We start from the raw sequence: 20,723 nt of genomic DNA, 5'->3' as shown, positions 1-20,723 counted from the left end.
TGAAGCCGTGGGAGTGAATATAAGTTCTCCAAGGGAGTAGGTGTAGATGAAGAACTGAACCCTGAGGGATCCCCACGGTTAGGGGGTGGGAGGCAGAGGAGGAGCCTTCGAAAAAGACTGAGAATGAGCAGCAGAGAGATAGGAGAACCAGGGGATGACAGTGAAGCAGAGGTTGGATAGCGTTTCCAGGGGAAAGGGGTGGTCGACAGGGTTGAAAACAGCTGAGAGGTCTAGGAGGGTTAGGATGGAGTAGAGGCCGCTGGATTTGGCAAGGAGATCGTTTGTTAAACTTTGAGAGGGAGGCTTCTGTGGAGCGAAGGGGACGAAAGCCAGATTGGAGGGGGTCGAGGAGAGAATTGGAGGAGAGGAGCTTGAGACAGTGGGTGTGGATGACTCGCTCAAGGAGTTTCGAGAGGAAAGGTAGGACGGAGTTGGGGAGATAACTGGAGAGACTGTGGCGTCAAGGGAGGATTTTTTTTTTTAAGGTAGGGGAGACAAGAGCCTGTTTGAAAGCAGCGGGAAAGAAGCCATGGGAAAGCATTCTCCTCCTCTTCCAGGTTCTCTCTGGGGCGCATCTGGAATGAGCGGGAGGGGCGAGAGGTGAGGGGGCAAGCGTATCGTGTCACAGGCAGGAAAATAGAGGAACCGGAGAGAGCACAGGGGAGGAAAAAGGGAAACCAAATGGATCAGCGGCTGGACAGAAACACAAAGATGGATTGTGGTGCAGGGAGAGGAGGCTCAGAGGGAAGAAAGGAAGAGCAATAAGAGGAGAAGGAAAAGAAGAGCAGAGGAACAAATGAGCAGCACGGCCTAATGGATAGAACCCGTGCCCGACAGTCAGAAGGACTTGAGTTCTAATCCAGGCTCCGCCACTTGTCTGCTTTGTGACCTGGGGAAAGTCACTTACCTTCTCTGTGCCTCAGTTACCTCATCTGTAAAATGGGGATTAAGATTGTAAACCTTATGTGGGACAGGGACCGTGTCCAACCTGATTAGCTCTTTTAATAATAATAATAATCATCATATACAGTGATCGACACAGAGTAAAGTGCTTAGCAAGTGCTATTATTATTATTATTAGAGGAGGAGTGGAGGAAGAGGCAGCAAAGGAACAGCAAATTGGAGGAAACTGGTGGGCGATGTTGGCGGCGAGTTTCCACACCTACGTGGGGATGGGAGGGAAGAACCTCTCACCTGTCCCGGCCTCCTTCCCTCCCCGGTTCCAGCCCCACTCCCCAGAAGCCCCGTCCCTGGCTTGAATCCAAATTCATATTCCCAGAAGAAAGAAAGACTTCAGAGTCTCATTAGGAGCACAGCAATGGGGCTGTGGGGGCGTTAAAGATTGCCAGAGATGCAATCTGAGGTCAAAGGTCGCCACATCAGAGTATTAAATGGGGGGGGAGGGGCGTGGTAGGGAGCCAGGATTCGCCTCTGAAGGGAAGACGGCCTCTCTGGGCAGAGGGGCGAGAGTCAAGGGGGAGCCGAGATGACTTGTGGTTTTCTCTGCGAGGCATGAAGCTCGACAGCGGGGACCCTGAGACCGGAGATCTCTTTGGCCTCTCCCCTTCGTCCTTGCAAAGGTACGTGGAGAGGTTGGAGGCCGGGTTCTGTCTGGGATGTGCTCTGTGATCTTCAGCAAGCTCCTTGGCCTCTCTGGGTGCTTCGGCTTGTAAGGCGGGGAAAACCTCCCCCGCCTTTCTTCCCTCGGAGAAGGTGGGGAGGGGCGCTCAACTCCGTTCCCACGGCTCTGTGCGCCTTAGCCCCCCAAATCGGTGGTCTTACCCTCACCCCAGCATCCTTCCGCCTCTGTCTTCGGGAACCTCGTCCCGGCTCTGAGCTTTGGAGCCTCCACCCGTTCCCGCACTCGGGAGCTTCGGCCAGTCTCTGCGCTCTGGACCTCATCCCGGCTTGGCGCTCGGGGGCCCTTGGGCAAGTCTCTTCACTTCTCTGTGCCTCAGTTACCTCGTCTGTAAAATGGGGATTAAGAGCCCCACGTGGGACAACCTGATTACCTTGCATCCACCTCGGTGCTCAGGACAGTTCTGGGCACATAGTAAGCGCTCAACAGATATTATTATCACGTCTCTGCGCTCCGAGAAGCAGGGTGGCCTAGTGGATCGAGCCCGGGCCTGGGAGTCAGAAGGACCTGATTTCTACTCCCGGCTCCGCCGCTTGTCTGCTGGGTGACTTTGGGCAAGTCACCTCACTTCTCCGGGCCTCGGTTTCCCCACCTCTAAAAAGAGGATTAAGACTGTAAACCCCACGTAGGACGAGGACTGCATCCAACCCGATTCGCAAGTACCCACCCCAGCGATTAGTACGGTACCTGGCATATAGTAAGCGCTTAACGAATACCACTATCATTATTATTATTACTATTATCTCTGAGCCTCATCCAGTTTCTATGCTTGGAAGCCCCACCTCGGGTCTGCGCTCCGGAGCCTCACCCTGGCTCTGCGCTTGGCAGCTTCATCCCGCCTCTGCTCTCAGGAGCCTCCATCCCTTCTGTGCGCTCTGAAGCCTGAACCCTTCTCTGAACAGTGCTTGGCACATAGTAAGAGCTTAACAAATACCAGGATGATGATGATGATGATGATTATCCCGTCTCTGCGCTCTGAGAAGCCTCCATCCCTTCCGTGCCCTCTGGAGTCTCATCCTTTCTCTGAACAGTGCTTGGCACATAGTAAGCGCTTAACGAATACCATGACTATAATTATTATTATTATTATCCCATCTCTGCGCTCGGAGAAGCCTCCATCCTTTCTGTGCGCTCTGGAGACTCATCCCTTCTCTGAACAGTGCTTGGCACGTAGTAAGCGCTCAAATACCATAATGATGATGGTGATGATTATCCCGTCTCTGCGCTCTGAGAAGCCTCCATCCCTTCCGTGTGCTCTGGAGCCTCATCTCTTCTCTGACCCGTGCTTGGCACATAGTAAGTGCTTAAATATCATGATGATGATGGTGATGATCATCCCGTCTCTACGCTCTGAGAAGCCTCCATCCCTTCTGGGCGCTCTGGAGCCTCATCTCTTTTCTGAGCCTCACTTCGGCTCTGCGTTTGGGACCCTCATTCCCGTTTCTGCGCTCTGGAGCCCCATCCCGGCTCTGCGCTCTGAGCTTCATCCCTTCTCTGCCCTCTAAGCTTTATCCCGGCCCTTTGCTCTGGAGCCTCATCCCTTCTCTGAGTTCTGAGCCTCATCCCATTCCTGCGCTCTGGACCTTCACTCCGTCTCTGCGGCTCTGAGCCTCATCCCGTTCCTGCGCTCTGGAGCCTCATCCCTTCTCTGAATTTTGAGCCTCATCCTATTCCTGCCCTCTAAAGCCACGTCCCGGCTCTGCGCTCAATAAATACTTTTGACTGACTGAATGAATGAATCCCTTCCCTGAATTCCGAGCCTCATCCCATTCCTGCGCTCTGAAGCCGCATCCCTTCTCTGCCCTCTAAGCTTTATCCCGGCCCTGCGCTCTGGAGCCTCAGTGCCCAATAAACAGGATTGAATGAGTGAATGAATCTCTTCTCTGAGTTCTGAACCTCACTCCGTCTCTCTCAGCCTCATCCCTTCCCTTCCGTGAGGCCTGAATCTCATCCTTTCTCTGTGCTCGGGAGCCTCATCCCTTCCGTGTGCTGTGGAGGCTTCATCCTCTGTCTGCACCCTGGAGCCTCATCCCTTCCTTGGGGTCTGGGCCTCATTCCCATCCCTGCGCTCGGGAGCCTGATCCGGAGCTCTGCCAGACCGTGAGAGGAGAATAACAGATCAACTTCACTCGATAAAACCAGAACAGATGAGCAGCCAGGGCCATCGCGAGGCCATCTCCAGCCTCGTCCGCTGGAGGCCAATGCCCGGCCTCTCCCTCTCTGGGCTCCGAGAGGGGCTGGAATCGGGAATGTCGACGGGGCGCGAGAAGGGGACGTTTCCAGGCCATTTCCCTTCAGATCCTGAACGGTCGGTTTCCCGTCACCTCTATCCCATCAAGCTGGGAGCCGGGGAGGCGGGGGGTCCCACCCGGAGGCCCGGAGGCCCGAGGAGGACAAGCCCCATCTAGGAAGACGTGAACCGGCCTCTGTCACTCACGTATTCATTCAGTCGTCTTCACTGAGCGCTGACTGTGTGCAGACCACTCCACTAAGCGCTTGGAAGAGTACAACGCAGCAATAAGCAGACACATCCCACGCCATCACCCGACTCCTGTTGCCCCTCGGGGTCCGGATACTTGGCACTCCCTGTCCCCCTCCCCTTGAGGCCCGGACTTTTTTATGGTATTTGTTAAGCATTTAGTATGTGCTAAGCACCGAGGCGGATACCAGTTAATCGTGTTGGACGCAGTCCACGTCCCACAGGGGTCTCACCGTCTTAATCCCCATTTTACAGCCAAGGGAACTGAGGCACGGAGAAGGTAAGTGACTTGCCCAAGGTCACACAACAGAGAGGTGGAGGAGCAGGGATTAGGATCCAGGTCTTTCCGCCTCACAGTCCCCGGGCTCCGGCCACGAGGCCGCGATGCTTCTCGATTTACAAGAGAATATCAATACATGTTCTCAATAAATAAATAAATACGCTCAATAAATACGAACGGATAAATAAAGGAACGATTCAGCGGGGTCCTTTGGGATAACGCACGGGAGGGGGAAGGGGCTGCCGTAGCCAGAGCCGCCCCCTCGGGCCCGGCAGCATCACGCCCATTTCGCAGGTGAGAAGACTGAGGCCGGGAGGAGATGGAGGTCCCGGACAGCGAGGCGAGGCCCCGCGAGGGGGTCATCCGAGACCTGCTGTGGGAAGCCCTGGAGGACCTCAAGCAGGACGAGTTCAAGAAATTCGGACACAAGCTGGTGACCATCAACCACGAGGGCCGGAAGAACATCCCGCGGGGGCGGCTGGAGAACGTGGACCTCGGGGACATGGTGGACGCGCTGGTCCAGTTCTACGACGGCGACGTGGCCCTGGACGTCACCCGCAAGGTCCTGAAGAAGATGGACATGAAGGCGGCCGCCACCAAGCTCAAGGAGAAGCGGCGGAGAGGTGACGATCCCCCGGGGCCCTCGGATTTCCCCGGACCTGGGCTAGAGGGACGGTCAGCTCGTCCCTCTAGAACGTAAACTCGTTGTGGGCAGGGGACGTGTCTGTTAACTGTTCTACTGGACTCACCCAAGCGCTTAGTACGGTGCTCTGCACACAGTAAGTGCTCAATAAATAACAATCATAATGATGGTATTGGTTAAGCGTTTACTATGTGCCAAGCACTGTTCTAAGCGCGGGGGTAGATACAAGGTAATCAGGTGGTCCCACCTGGGGCTCACAGTTTAAGACTGTGACAGACATTGGACAGATGAGGTAACTGAGGCCCACAGAATAATAATAATAATAATAATAATAATAATGGTATTTGTTAAGCGCCTACTATGTGCCAAGCACTGTTCTAAGCACTGGGGGAGATACAAGGTAATCAGGTTGCCCCACAAGGGGCACACAGAGAAGCAGTGTGGCTCAGTGGAAAGAGCACAGGCTGGGGAGTCAGAGGTCAAGAGTTCAAATCCCAGCTCCGCTGCTTGTCCGCTGTGTGACTTTGGGCAAGTCACTTAACTGCTCTGGGCCGCAGTTCCTTCAACTGTAAAATGGGTTTTAAGGCTGTGAGCCCCACATGGGACAACCTGATCACCTTGTATTCTCCCTAGCGCTTAGAACAGCGTTTTGCACACAGTAAGCACTTAACATTATTCTTCTTCTTATTATTATTAATCCCCATTTTACAGATAAGGTAACTGAGGCACAGAGAAGTGGTCTGCCCAAGGTCTCACAGCAGACAGGCGGAGGAGCCGGGATTAGAACCCACGTCCTCTGACTCCCAAGCCCGGCCTCTTACCACTAAGCCATGCTGCTTTTCAATAACTATGACTGAATGAACAAACTGCAGTAATAATCATTCATTCATTCATTCATTCAATCCCTATTTATTGAGCGCTTACTGTGTGCAGAGTACTGTATCAGACGCTTGAAAAATCCAATTCGGCAACAGATAGAGACAATTCCTACCCAACAACGGGCTCACAGTCTAGAAGAGGGAGACAGACAACAAAACAAAATAAGTAGACAGATAATAATAATTAATAATAATAATAATAATAATAATGGTATTTGTTAAGCGCTTACTATGTACCAAGCGCTGTTCTCGTAAGCGCTTGGATGGTACAGTACAAGAGAGTTAGCAGATACGTTCTCTGTCCACAACGAGCTGATAGTCCCCGGGCCAGGCTCGCAAGGGTGGGCAGGCGATCCCACCCGGGGCACAGGGCACGGATGAGGTGGGGCAGGAGCCCGGAGCGAGGCTCTGTCCAAATGCCGCCCTCCCCACCCGCCTTGTCCACCCGCCACGGTCCCCGTCCCCTCCGGCCGTCCCCAACTACTCTGTCGATTTCTCCTCCAGAGCTGGGGCCCCCAACCTGAAGTCGCAGGTCACCGTGGCAGGTAAGGGCCTCGCCCCCGGGCTCGGGGAGACGGAAGGCTTCGCGGAGGAGGCAGCTCGGCCGTAACCCGGCCCTTCGCGGGGTGGGCGGTGGCCCGGGCGGCGGCAGCGAGGCCGGGGGCTCGGGCCCCGGCCACCGTCCACAGAGAGTCCGGCACCCCGGACCCAAACAGGCCGGGGAGAGGGCAGGGGAGGGGCGCTCCCCCGGGGGTTCAAGACCTCCTCTCCCCCCCTTGCCTTCCCTTTGACTCTGGGGCGGGAGGTTGAGGGGGAAGGGAAGGATTCGGGTGGGTGGTCGGGAGCGAGGCTTCGAGGAGGCGGGCTGCACGGTCCGCAGAGGCCCCTGCCAGATCTTGGACAGATGGCCTCGAGCCTCCTGACCCGGGGCCCGACCCCGCCGCCGGTTTCATTGGGTGTATTTCGTTCAGTCGTATTTCTGAGCGCTCGCCGTGTGCAGAGCACCGGACTAGTCGCTTGGAGAGTCCAACGCGGCTGTCAGGAGAGACGACCTCGCCCACACTGGGTACCGTCTAGAGGCGGGGGAGACGGGGTTGAGACGGTGAGGCCCGCGGGAGGTGGTCGTAGGCCCTCCGGAGGCGGTCGTAGCTCCCCGCCCCGCCTTGCCCGCCCCCCACCCCGCGTCCCCTTGTCCCGTGTCCCGTCAGAGTACCGGCAGCCAGTACCGGTGACCACATCCTGGCGGGAGCACGAGAAGGTGAGGAGAGGAACGCGCGCTCCGTGGAAGATCAGCAAGCGCTAACGAAGTCTCCTGATCTCGCCCGAGGGGCGGCCGCCGACGAGGAGAGAGGACGGAGACCCCTGGGGGGAGGCGGCGGCGGCCGGACCCGGTCCGGGCCCCGACGCTCGGACGCCAACACCTTCAACGAGCTGTTCCACAAGGACGAGGACGGCCGGCGGCCGGGCACCGTGGTGCTGCGGGGCCCCGCGGGCATCGGCAAGACCATGACCAGGCCGGAAGATCATGTACGACTGGGCCGCGGGCAAGCTGTACCACGGCCAGTTCGACTTCGCCTTCTACGTCGACTGCAGGGAGGCGGCCGCGGGGGAGGAGGAGCGCTCGCTGGCCGACCTGGTGCTGGGCCTCTGCCCCGACCGGCGGGCGCCCGTGAAGGCCATGCTGGACGCGCCGGCCCGGCTCCTCTTCGTCGTCGACGGAGGACGAGCTGCCCGCCCTGCCGAGGCGGCGGGCGGGCTGTGCTCCGACCCCTTCGAGAAGGCGGCCCGGCCGTCCTCCTCCGCAGCCTACTGCGGAGCAGGACCGTCCTCCCGGGGGCAAGCCTGCTGGTCACCACCAGGCCCGCGGCCCCCGAGCGGCTGCGGGCCTGCCTGCGTTCGCCCCGCTGCGCCGAGATCTGGGGCTTCTCCGACAGGGACAAGAAGAAGTACTTCTTCAGGTTCTTCAAGGACGAGGGGCAGGCGCGCCGGGCCTACAGGTTCGTCAAGGAGAACGAGACCCTGTTGGCCATGTGCTCCGTGCCCTTCGTCTGCTGGATCGTCTGCTCGGTGCTCAGGCGGCAGACGGAGAGCGGCCACGACCCGGCCCGCGCGTCCAAGACGACGACGGCCATCTACCTGCTCTTCGTCACCAGCCTGCTGGACGGCTGCGACGCCGAGGCCCGGGCCCGGGGCCGGGCCGACCTCCGCCGGCTGTGCCGCCTGGCGCGCCAAGGCGTCTGGGAGGACAGGGGGCGGTTCGGGCCGGAGGACCTGCGGCGCCACTCCCTGACCGGCTCCGTCATCCCCACCCTGTTCCTCAGGGTGCTGACGGTGCAGCGGGACCTCCGGTCCGAGGTGGTCTACCAGTTCATCGACCAGAGCTTCCAGGACTTCTTCACCGCCCTCTCCTACTTGCTGGTCGACGCCGGGGAGGCGGAGGGCGAGGGGCCCGGCGGCGCGCGCCCCCTGCCGGACGGCGCCGGGACGGCGGCGGCGGCGGCGGCGGCGGCGGGGCCGGACGACGTGCGCCCGCCTGCTGGACGGCTACGGCCGGCGGCGCGGGCGCCTGCGCCTGGCCGCGCGCTTCCTCTTCGGGCTGCTCAACGGCGCGCGCGCGGCCGAGGCGGAGCGCGTGCTGGGCTGCGCCGGGGCGCGCGCCGTGCGGCCCGCCGTGCTCGCCTGGCTGGAGCGGGAAGGGCGGGAGGCCGGACGGCAGGGGGCGCTGCCGTCCCCCGCCGAGCACCTGCCGCCCGCCGAGCACGTGCCGCCCGCCGAGCACGTGCCGCCCCGCCACGTGCTTCCCTCCGAGCACGTGCGGCTGGCCGAGGCGGTGGGGGACGAGGACCCGGAGGAGGAGGAGGAGGAGGAGGAGGAGGAGCAGGAGCAGCTGGAGCTGCTGTACCGCCTGTACGAGAGCCAGGACTGGGAGCTGACGCGTCGGGGCCTGGCGGCCCGGGGCTCGGTGCGTGTGGTGGGCGTGGGGTTGGGGCGCCTGGACCAGGCCGTGCTGGCCTTCTGCCTGCGGAGCGCGCCCCCCGGCCTGGCGCTCCAACTCCACCGCTGCGCCTTCGCCGGCGCCGCCGACCAGGCCCGGAAGGGACACCGAAGCTGGGCCGGGAAGCTCAGCCGCGGCCTCGCCTCCGGGTCAGTCCCGGGGAACGGGGGCCGGGACCCCGACGCGCGCCCCGGGGGGCAGCGGGCTGGAAGGCGCCGGCCTGCTGCTGCTGCTGCTGCTGCTGCTGCTGCTGCTGCTGCTGCTTCCTCCTCCTCCTTCTCCTTTTCCTCCGCCTCTTCCTCCTCCTTCTCCTCTTCCTTTTCCTCCTCCTCCTCCTCCTTTTCCTCTTCCCCCTCCTCTTCCTTTTCCTCCTCCTCCCCTCCCTCCTTCTACTCCTCCCCCTCCCCCCTCCTCCTTTTCCTCCTCCTTTTCCTCCTCCTCCTCTTCCTCCTTTTCCTTCTCCTCCTCTTCCTCCTTTACCTTTTCCTCCTTCTTTTCCTCCTCCTCGTCCTCCTTTTCCTTCTCCCCCTCCTCCCCTTTTTCCTCCTCCACCTCCTTTTCCTCCTCCCCCCTCCTCCTCCTTCTCCTCCTTCTCCTCCCTTTCCTCCTTTTCCTCCTCCTCCCACTCCTCCTCCTTCTCCTCCTCCTCCTCCTTTTCCTCTTTTTCCTCCTCCTCCTCCTCCTTCTCCTCCTCCTCCTCCTCCTCCTCCTCCTCCTCCTCCTCCTCCTCCTCCTCTTCCTTCTCCTCCTCCTTCTCCTCCTCTTCTTGGGATTCTTACAGTACCACAGAGTTGGTATGGCTCAGTGGCAAGAGCCCGCGCTTGGGAGTCAGAGGTCATGGGTTCTAATCCCGGCTCTGCCCCTTGTCAGCTGTGTGACTTTGGGCAAGTCGCTTTACTTCTCTCTGCCTCAGTTCCCTCATCTGTAAAATGGGGATGAAGACTGGGAGCCCCACGTGGGACAACCTGATCACCTTGTATTTCCCCCCCAGCGCTTAGAACAGTGCTTTGCCCATAGTAAGCACTTAACAAATGCCATCATTACTATTATTATTATGTTCCCCACCCAAGAGGAGCTTACAGTTTAGAAGGGAAAACAGACGTTAAAATAAAGATATGGATCTAAGTCCTGTGGGGGTGAATAATGGGGAAAGATCCAAGTGCTTAGGTGACAACAGAAGGGAGAAGAACGGGAAATGAGGGCTTAGTCAGGAAAATCCTCTTGGAGGAGAGGTGACTCTAATTTTTAAAAAAATGTTGGTATTTGTTAAGTGCTTACTATGTGCAGAGCACTGTTCTAAGCGCTGGGGGCTCCCAGTCTTAATCCCCATTTTCCAGATGAGGGAACTGAGGCACAGAGAAGTGCCTCAGTGACTTCCCCACTGTCACACAGCTGACAAGTGGCAGAGCCGGGATTCAAACCCATGACTTCTGACTCCAAAGCCCGTGCTCTTTCCACTGACCCACGCTGCTTCTCCAATAAGGCTTCGAAGGTGGGGAGAGCGATCGTCTGTCAGATTTGAAGGGGGGAGGTAAGCTCCGGGTCAGAGGGAAGACGGAGCGGGGGAAACGGGGCCTGAACTTTTTTGTAGAAAAATGACCCGGGCAGCAAGAGGGAAGTCTGGACTGGAGTGGGGAGAGGACAGGAGGCAGGGAGGTCAGCGAGGAGGCTGATGCAGTGGGGGTTTTTAATGGTATTTGTTAAGCACTAATTATGTGCCAGGCACTGTACTAAATGCTGGGGTAGATATGAGTTAATCAGGTTGGACACAGTCCCTGTCCCACAGAGGTCTCCTAGTCTGAATCAGAGTAGTCTGAGAAGCAGCGTGGCTCAGTGGCAAGAGCCCGGGCTTGGGAGTCAGAGGTTATGGGTTCAAATCCTGGCTCTGCCACTTGTCAGCTGGGCGACTGTGGGCAAGTCACTTCACTTCTCGGTGCCTCAGTTACCTCATCTGGAAAATGGCGATTAAGACTGTGAGCCTCACGTGGGACAACTTGATGACCCGGTATCTCCCCCAGCGCTTAGAACAGTGCTCTGCACATAGTAAGCACTTAACAAATACCAACATTATTATTATTATTAATCAGTGACTTCAACTGTAAAATGGAGATTGAGATTGGGAGCCCCTTGGGGGACAGGGACTGTGTCCAACCTGACTTGCTTGCCCCCACCCCGGGGCTTAGTACATTCATTCATTCATTCATTCAATAGTATTTATTGAGCGCTTACTATGTGCAGAGCACTGTTCTAAGCGCTGGGATAGATACAGGGTAATCAGGTTGTCCCACTTGAGGCTCACAGTCTTCATCCCCATTTTACAGATGAGGTATCTGAGGCACGGAGAAGTGAAGTGACTTGCCCACAGTCACCCAGCTGACAAGTGGCAGAGCCGGGATTCGAACCCGTGACCTCTGACTCCCAAGCTCGGGATCTTTCCACGGAGCCACGCTGCTTCTCTACAGTACAGTGCCTGGCACACATTAAGCGCTTAACAGATACTACAATAATAGTAACAATCATCTCCATTTAACCGATGAGATAACTGAGGTGCGCAGAAATGAAGCGACTTGTCCAAGGTCGCCCGGCAGACAAGTGGCGAAGCCGGAATTATCACCCAGATCCTTCTGACCCCCAGTGCTCCATCACTGGACCACGCCGCTTCTCAGTAGTTGAGTCCTGAGCTGTGTTTCAGAGCCGGGGGGGAGACATCTCTGTCTCAGGAGATCTCTCGGGGCAGGAGAGACAGCGATGGCTGCGTCGAGGTCGGGGGTGGGAGGGCTAGGGGACGACGCTCGTCTGTGGGAATGGAGAGAAGACAGGTAGTTATTTTTCCGGTGCCTCAGAGTCCTAACTGTGAGAGAGATGGGGAGAGGGCAGATATTTTGGGGAGGGAAGGAAGAGGCTGGGTGAGAGCCAGTCTGCGGGTGGACCTGCGTCCCTGGGGGATGGTCAGATTCCCACTGACGATGGAGGCGGTGAGGTCGGCGATGGTGAAGTTGGGTGAAGTAGTGAAAGAGGAATCAGTACTCATGGCGACGGTGGAATGAGCGTGGTGGGGATTAGTTGATTTATTGGTTTATGGTATTCGTTAAGCGCTTACTACGTCGCAGGTACTGTTCTAAGCGCCGGTGGTGGCGATGGTGAAAGCGGTCGCCATGGCCGGGGGAGTGATGGTGGTAAAAGCGGTGCGGGCGATAACGGGGACCGGGGTTGAAAGCGGTGACGGCCGTGGTGAAGATTCATTCATCCAGTCATATTTATTGAACGCTTTCTGTGCGCGGAGCACTGTATTGAGCGCTTGGAAAGTACAGATAGAGACAGCCCCTCTCCAACAGGTTCCCAGTCTGCTGGGTGCACTGATCCCCTCCTCCCTCCTTCTCTCTCTAGAGGTTCTCACCGCTCGGACAAGTTGAAGTCTCCCAAAAGGTCGTCCCTGTGGCCACTGTGTGAGGCCCTGGGAGACCCTCAGTGCAAACTGAAGACCCTGACGTAAGTAGCCGCCCCCTTCTCTCCCCAAGCCCCCTCTCTGGCCTGGGTCTCTGCGTGACCTGCAAGTGCTGCCCGGGGTCCACTGGGGAGGTGGGGCAGGAGGCAATGGACTGCAAAGATGGGGGCGGGGGCAGCCTGGTCCGGAGGAGGGTCTTATCCCCCTCCCCTGAGGGGAAACCCCTCCATTCCCAGGAAGGCCAGTGAGAGTTGGGAGAGTGAGGTGGGAGGGGAGATGGAAGACTGTCTCGGGTATACTTGTTATTTTGTCCTCTCCCAAGCACGAAGTACAGTCTAGGCACACAGCAAGCGCTCAATAAATATCATTCACTGACTGGGAGAGTGTGGGGTCAGAACTGCACTGTCCCCACAGCACTTTTGTATATATGTACCTATCTATAATTCTATTCATTTCTATTGATGCCTGTTTATTTGTTTCGATGTCTGCCTCATTCATTCAGTCGTATTTAGTGAGCGCTTACTGTGTGCAGAGCACTGTACTAAGCGCTTGGAAAGTACAGTTCGGCAACACAGACAGTCGCTGCCCACAACGGGCTCACAGTCTGGAAGGGGGGAGAGAGACGTCAAAACAAGTCAACAGGCGTCAATAGCATCAATATAAATAGATATATACACATCAAATCAAGCAAACGGGCATTTATATAAGTAGAATTATAGATATGTACATATATATATATATACATAACTGTCGTGGGGAGGCGAGGAGAGCCAAGGGGGTGAGTCGGGGCGATGGTGGGGGAGCTGAGGAAAAGGGGGCTTAGTCTGGGAAGGCCTCCTGGAGGAGGTGAGCCTTCAGTAGGGTTTTGAAATATGATTGTTTGATTGTCTCTCCCACCCGTCAAGACTGCCCGTCTGTCGTAGGCAGGGATTGTCACTCTTTATTGCTCTATTTTACTTCCCAAGAGCTTAGTACAGTGCTCTGCGCACAGTAAGCGTCAAACGGCAGGGACTGTCTCTATCTGTTGCTGACCTGTTCATCCCAAGCGCTTAGTACAGTGCTCTGCACATAGTAAGCGCTCAATAAATACTATTGAATAAATACGATGGAACGAACGAATGCATGAATGAAAGAACTAAATCACGAGAGAATGGGAAGACTGAGTTGTCTTCTCAGCCAGTCCTAAATCTCAGCCGTCCCCTCGGCCAGTCATTCATTCGATCGCATTTATTGAACGCTTGCTGTGTGCAGAGCACCTTACTAAGCGCTTGGAATCCCAAGTCTCAGCCGTTCCGATCAGTCAACCGATCGGTGGTATTTATGGAGCACCGACCCAGCGCTCGGGAGAGGACAGTCGCCAGTCAGTTGTACTTGAGCGCTTACTGCGAGCGGAGCACCGTGGGCAGGGAGCACTGTTCATCGAGGGGGGGAGCACCGAGCCGGGGAGGAGGGCCGAGGCACCAGCCCCCTTGTCCCCGCAGGCTGTCCCACTGCAGACTGTCGGACGCCGAGTGCCGGGACCTGGCGGAGGCGCTGGCCAGCAGCCGGACGCTGACGGACCTGGAGTTGCTCGGCAACAAGTTGGGCGCGTTGGGCATGAGGAATCTGTGTCTGGGGCTCAGCCAGCCCCACTGCCCCGTCGAGACCATCAGGTGAGTCGACGCCGACTCTCTGGGCTCCGACCCGTGACTACAGGCCCCTCGGAGCCTCGCGGGGACCACCCGGGACCCCCGCCCCCCTCACTCCCAGCCCTTCCCTTATGGTTTCTCTTTGACTCGGTAGTGGCTCTGCCACTTGTCAGCCGTGTGACTGTGGGCAAGTCACTTCACTTCTCTGGGCCTCAGTTCCCTCATCTCTAAAATGGGGATTAAGACTGTGAGCCTCACGTGGGACAATCTGATTACCCTTTATCTACCCCAGTGCTTAGAACAGTGCTCTGTACATAGTAAGCGCTTAACAAATACCAACATTGTTATTATTAGTTGGCGAAGGCAGAGCACTCTCCCCATCTTTCTTTGTGTTTCCCCATTTCCCTGTCTCTCTGGTGTAGCGGATCGAGCCCGGGCCTGGGAGTCAGAAGCCGTCATTTATCATTCATTCAATCGTATTTATTGAGCGCTTACTGAGTGCAGAGCACTGTGCTAAGCGATTGGAAAGTACGACAGAGCAATAAAGAGAGACAGCCCTGCCCACAACGGGCTCACAGTCTAGTCGGGGGGGAGAGACAGACGTCAAAACAAGGAAACAGGCATCAGTATGGGTTCCAACCGCGGCTCTGCCACCCATCTGCTGTGACCTTGGGCAAGTCATTTCACTTCTCTGGGCCTCAGTTCCCTCATCTGTAAAATAGGGATGAAGACCGGGAGCCCCACGTGGGACAGGGACTGTGTCCAATCTGATTTGCCTGTATCCACCCCAGCGCTTAGTACAGTGCCTGGCACATAGTAAGCGCTTAACTAATACCTACATCATCATTATTAACAAATGCCATAATTGTTGTTATTATTGTTACTGCTAATCTCTTTATCTTTTGTTCATTATTCAATTGCATTTATTGAGCACTTACTGTGTGCGGAGCACTGTACTAAGCGCTTGGGAGAGGACAATAGAACAATAAACTGACACATTCCCTGCCCTTGTCTCCGTCTTCCTCTGTCTCTCTGCCTCTCATCCTTCACTATGTCTCCCTCTGTGTCTCTGCCTCCCACCTCTCTCTCAGTCTCTCATCTCCCCGGCTCTGTCGTCGGTCTCCGTCTCTTCCGGTCTCTATGTCTCCCCGCCTCTGGGCCTCATCTCTCTCTGTCTCACATTCTCTCTCTCTGACTTTGTAAGCGACGCGGGCAGGTATATCCTGACAAGCCCATCCCAGATCCGCGTTCCCGGCATGTGGGAATCACAACCGGGGAGATCGGGAACAAGGGGAACCTAAGCGGGTATTACAAATGGCAAGAGGGAGCGTGGCTGGCACGAAGCAGCGTGCCTCAGTGGAAAGAGCACGGGCTTGGGAGTTAGAGGTCGTGGGTTCGAATTCCGGCGCTGCCACTCGTCAGCTGTGTGACTGTGGGCAAGTCAGTTAACTTCTCTGTGCCTCAGTTACCTCATCTGGAAAACGGGGATTAAGACTGTGAGCCTCACGTGGGACAACCTGATTACCCTGTATCTCCCCCAGCGCTTAGAACAGTGCTCGGCACATAGTAAGCGCTTGACAGATACCAACGTGATTATTAAATGCCCTCTTGTGACCTGCACCGAGGCTCATGGGGGGGGGGTGGGGGGTGAAAGGAAGGTTTTAGGAGAAGAGAATGGAGGAAGAGTTAGCAGTTTCAGAAATCCATTAGGGTTATTACCCTTATTTATCAAGCACTTATTGTGTGCAGAACACTGCACTAAGAGCTGCGAAAGAGTCCACAGGTAGGAATTATACAGGGACCCTGTCCCCAGGAGTTTCTAATCTGAACATAAAGAATGGGAGAAGCAGCGTGGTCTAACGGATAGAGCACGGGCCAGGGAGTCAGAAGGACTTGGGATCTAATCCCGGCTCTGCCTCCTGTCTGCTAGCTGTCCTCGGGCAAGTCACTTAACTTCTCTGTGTCTCGTTTACCGCTCCTGCGAGCCTCATGTGGGACCTGGACTGTATCCAACGTTATTATTAAGTCAGAAGGACCTGGGTTCTAATCCTAGCTCCGCCACTTCTCCGCTGGGTGACCTTGGCCAAGTCACCTCACTTCTCTGTGCTTCAACTGGGGAATAGGATTGTAAGCCCCATGTGAGACATGGACTGTGTCCAACCCCATTAGCTTGTATCTACGCGCTTAGTACAGTATCCCGGCTCTGCCACCTTGTCAGCTCTGTGACTGTGGGCAAGTCACCTAACTTCTCTGTGCCTCAGTTACCTCATCTGTAAAATGGGGATGAAGACTGTGAGCCTCATGTGGGACAATCTTATTACCCTATATCTACCCTAGCGCTTAGAACAGTGCTCTGCACATAGTAAGCGCTTAACAAATACCAACATTATTATTATTATCTAACCTGATTAGCTTGTATCTACTCCAGCACTTAGAACAGTAATAATAATAATACTTGTGGTATTTATTAAGCACTTACTATTTTCCAGGCATTGTTTTAAGTGCTGGGGCGGATACAAGCCATTCATTCATTCAATCATATTTATTCAGGGCTTACTATGTCCAGAGCACTGTACTAAGCGCTTGGAATGAGGGGGCTCCAGTCTTCATCCCCATTTTACAGATGAGGGAACTGAGGCCCACAGAAGTGAAATGCCTTGCCCACAGTCACCCCGCAGACAAGCGGCAGAGCCGGGACTAGAACCCAGGTCTTTCTGACTTCCCGGGCCTGTGCTTTATCCACTAGGTCATGCTGCTTCTCGATGTCTGACGCATAGTAAGCGCTTAAGGAATACCATAAAAAATATAATAATAATAATGATGGCATTTGTTAAATGCTTAATATGTGCCAGACACTGTACTAAGCGCTGAAGTGGATACCAGCAAATCGGGTTGGACACAGTCCCTGTCCCATGTGGGGCTCACAGCCTCCATCCCCGTTTTACAGATGAGGTCACTGAGGCCCAGAGAAGTGAAGGGACTTGCCTAAGGTCACACAGCAGACAAATATGATGACTGGGGGCAGACTGACAGGGAAATTCCTGGTGGGAACTGCATTTCCTAGGGCCCACAGGAGGTGGAGGGGAAGGCCATCGACCCCTTCCCTTCCCCCCTTCCATCCCGGGCCATCCACACTCCTCAGGCTGCAGCAGACCTCCTCCCGAGAGGCCTACCTGGAGCTGGTCAACGTGCTGTGGGTCAGCCCGCGTCTCCAGGCCCTGGACCTGGGCCACAGCACCCTGGACGGTCTCACGGTGGCCCGCCTGTGCCATGGCCTCCGACACCCCAACTGCAGGATCGCCTCGCTCAGGTGAGGCGGGGGACGGAGGGGACAGGGGGGCGGTCACCATCTCCCCGCACTTCGTGGGCCCACGCTGGTTCGAGGGTCACCCCTGCCGACGGGATGGGCGGGGCTGGACCGGTGACCCTGGCCGGGGCAGCCTGGCCGGGGGGCGGTCGGGTCCCCGCTCACGCCTCGCTTCCCCCACAGCCTGCGGCAGTGCAGCCTCCTCCCGAACTCCTGGGCCGAGGTGGCCGCCATCTTCGCCTCGACCACGACCCTGAGGGAGGTGGACCTGAGCGGAAATCCTCTCGGGGCAGCGGAGATCGGAACCCTCTGCGAGGGGCTCAGACGGCCCGACTGCAAAGTGAACAGACTGGAGTGAGTACTAGAGGGCCGCCTCCGGGTCCCTGCCGGAAGGCGCGGTCTGCGTGCCCTCATTAGTACAGTGCTCTGCACACAGTAAGCGCTCAAAAAATCCGATTGAATGAATTTAATAATAATAACAGTAGTGGTATTGGTTAGGCGCTGATTATAAGCCAGGGACCGGAACGTGTTGTATTTGTTAAGCGCCAATGTGCCAGGCACCGTACTAAGATCTAAAGTGGATACTGTACTCTCCCAACCTCTTAGTACAGTGCTCTGCACACAGTCAAAACTTGGGAGAATGCAATAGAGCCGAGTTGGTAGACCTGTTCCCCGCCCGCAGTGAGCTTTCGATCTAGGGGAATTGAACAGGTCCCCGTGAGGGTTGGTGGGGGAGGGAGAGGAAGGGCTACCCCTCCCCATATTCATTTCCCCATCTTACAGTCTGTCAGTCAGTTGTATTTATTGAGTGCTTACTGCAGAGCACTGTACTAAACGCTTGGGAGAGTACAACAGTAAACAGACACATTCCCTGCCCACAGTGACTTTACAAGTCTAGATGGGGAGTCAGACATTAATAGAAATAAATAAATTACAGGTACAGATATGATCCATGTGGGTTTGGGAGGAAGAATGAAAAAAGGGAGCAAGGTAGGGTGATGCAGAAGGGAGTGGAAGAAGAGGAAAAGAGGGGTCTAGTCAGGGAAGGCTACCTGGAGGAGATAATAATGTTGGTATTTGTTAAGCGCTTACTATGTGCCGAGCACTGTTTTAAGCGCTGGGGTAGACACAGGGGAATGTGAAGGGCAAGGAGATGTGCCTTCAATAAGGCTTTGAAGGGCAGGGAAAGTCAGATATGGGGTGGAGGCCATTACAGGGCATGGGTGAGAAGTCGGTGGCATGCCAGGGAAGATCGAGGTACGGTGAGAAGGTTGGCACTAGAGGAGCAAAGTGTGTGGGCCGGGTCGTAGGAGGAGAGAAGCGAGGTGAGGTGGGTAGGGGTAAGGGGATCGAGGGCTTTAAAGATGATGGTAAGGAGGAGTTTCCGTTTGATGCGGAGGTGGATTGGCAACCACTGGAAGGTCTTGAGGAGTGGGGAAATATGGCTTGAACATTTGCGTAGAAAATGGACAGCTGAGGACAGTGAGGCACAGAGACATTGAGTGACTTGCCCCAGGGAATCAGTGAAGGAACCTACGTGGCCCGGAGCCCTGTCCTGGTCCCCAGCCTCCAGACCCCAAGGCCACCCAGCGAGGGATACAGCGTGGCCTAGTGAAAAGAGCCCGAGACTTGGAGTCACAGGACCAGAGTTCTAATCCCAGCCCTGCCAGTTGTTTGCTGTGTGACCTTGGGCAAGTCATTTGCCTTCTCTGGGCCTTAGTTTCCTCAACTATAAAATGGGGATTCAGTACCGGTTCTCCCTCCTTCTTAGCCCGTGAACCCCACATGGGACAGAGACTGTGTCCGACCTAATCGGCCTATACCTACCCTAGCGCTTAGAATAGTGTTGGACTCAGAGTAAGCACTTACCAAATACCATGTTAAAAAAAAAAAGAGAGAGAGGGAAGATGATCAGTCCACAGCCTGTCTTCAACAAGATCTTTTTCTTAAACAGGCCAATCTTAGGTTTCTGGCAAGACTCTCGGAGCCACTTAAGACCACAAGACGCTTGTTTACTCTGCCCGGCCCTCTCCCCGCCTCCCAAGCTTTGGGCCCCTTCTGTGAGGCGGGAGACCCATCCCCCCCCCTCAATTTCCTTCTCTCTCGGGTCATAGCGGGGATGACAAGACGTGACCACTTATGGCCACCTCTAAGTACGTTTTAGCCCTTGGCCCAGTGGCAGCCATCTGAGGGGGAGAGAGGGGCTTCTACCTCCTGCTGCCTTCCAAGAGCATCCCCTGCACCCGCCCTCTGGCAACAGTGGGGTCGGGATACCAGGGCCTGGAAGGGGTGGGCCTGTTCCCCGTACCCCACTGGCCACAGCCGTGATGCCCAAGGGGCCGCCAGTCTCATCCAGACGTCACGCTTAGCACAGTGTCCTGCCCACAGTGAGCGCCCAATAAATACCATTCGATTGATTCAGGTGTATTTATTAAGCACTTACTGTGTGCAGAGCACCGAACTGAGCGCTTGGGAGTCTGCTGTGTGATCTCGGGCGAGTCACTTCACTTCTCAGGGCCTCAGTTCCCTCATCCGTGAAATGGGGATCGAGACTGGGAGCCCCATTTGGGACAGGGACTGTGTCCGACCCGATTTGCTCGTGTCCACCCCAGAGCTCCGTATAGTGCCCTGGCACCTAGTGAGCGCTTAACAAATACCGTTATTATTGGGAGAGAACAGCACAACAATAAGCAGACACATTCCCTGCCCACAGTGAGCTGACAGTCTAGCTTACAGTCTAGATTGAGTCCAGAGGGCAGCCAGGTTGGAGCCGGGCCCTGGGACCCCGGAGACCGCCCCCGAAACCTGAGCGAGAGGGCTCTGGGCTCTCTCTGAGCGTGGCTGGGGCTGACCCTCCTCTCTCCACCCCCTCTTCCCCTCTCCCACCAGCCTGAGCAGCGTGGATCTCTGCGAAGAAGCCGTAAAAGGACTGGTGGCGCTGAGCAAGGCAAAGCCGGAGCTGGTCGTCGTCAACCCGGCGCTGAGCGCCCCCCCGGAAGCCAACAGTGATACCTTCAGCATGCTGTAGGGCAGACCGGAGGAGGGGGCCGGGGGGAGCGCGGGACCCGTTCTCCCCGTCGGCGGGCTGAACGGGGAAGCCAGGCATTCAGCCGGGGCAGAGCGCGGCGGTGCCCCGGGAACCCCGGGGGCGGAAATACACCCGATCGCCGGTCTCTGCGTCCTCGCCATTTTTAGGAACCGGGTGGCCTCTCAGATGGGTGGTTTTGTTTGCAAAGAAAACCGGAGGCGCTGGTTAAATCTCTCCAGGGCCCTGGGACTTTTAACCCCTGCTACTGAGCAGGTTCCCTCTCCGGTTGCCACCTGGGGAGTTTCCAGTCCTCTAACTGTCTCGGCTAGGGGAGGGAGCGTCAAGCAGAGGCAGACCCATTCCATTCCGAGCTTGGGCAGTGGCTAACGAGTGGCAGGCCA

The 20,723-nt window shown here is 56.4% G+C and overlaps 1 protein-coding gene across 1 annotated transcript; it reads left to right on the top strand.

Annotated features, from left to right (window-relative positions):
- Nucleotides 1-1,469: 1,469 nt before the first annotated feature.
- Nucleotides 1,470-20,467, top strand: NLRP6 (NLR family pyrin domain containing 6). Its single transcript, XM_029061594.2, is given in 12 exon segments — nucleotides 1,470-1,580; nucleotides 4,693-5,073; nucleotides 6,424-6,525; nucleotides 7,128-7,431; nucleotides 7,433-7,703; nucleotides 7,706-8,352; nucleotides 8,543-9,063; nucleotides 12,302-12,403; nucleotides 13,841-14,011; nucleotides 17,130-17,297; nucleotides 17,478-17,648; nucleotides 20,184-20,467. Coding segments are annotated over 11 exon segments (2,952 nt in total). The 5' UTR covers nucleotides 1,470-1,580; nucleotides 4,693-4,717; the 3' UTR covers nucleotides 20,323-20,467.
- The last annotated feature ends 256 nt before the right edge of the window (nucleotides 20,468-20,723 follow it).

The sequence above is a fragment of the Ornithorhynchus anatinus genome, chromosome 3 (assembly GCF_004115215.2).
Source record: "Ornithorhynchus anatinus isolate Pmale09 chromosome 3, mOrnAna1.pri.v4, whole genome shotgun sequence".
Classification (NCBI taxonomy): domain Eukaryota; kingdom Metazoa; phylum Chordata; class Mammalia; order Monotremata; family Ornithorhynchidae; genus Ornithorhynchus; species Ornithorhynchus anatinus.
Note: the sequence above shows the minus strand (reverse complement) of the source record. Positions and strands in the feature narration are given on the sequence as shown.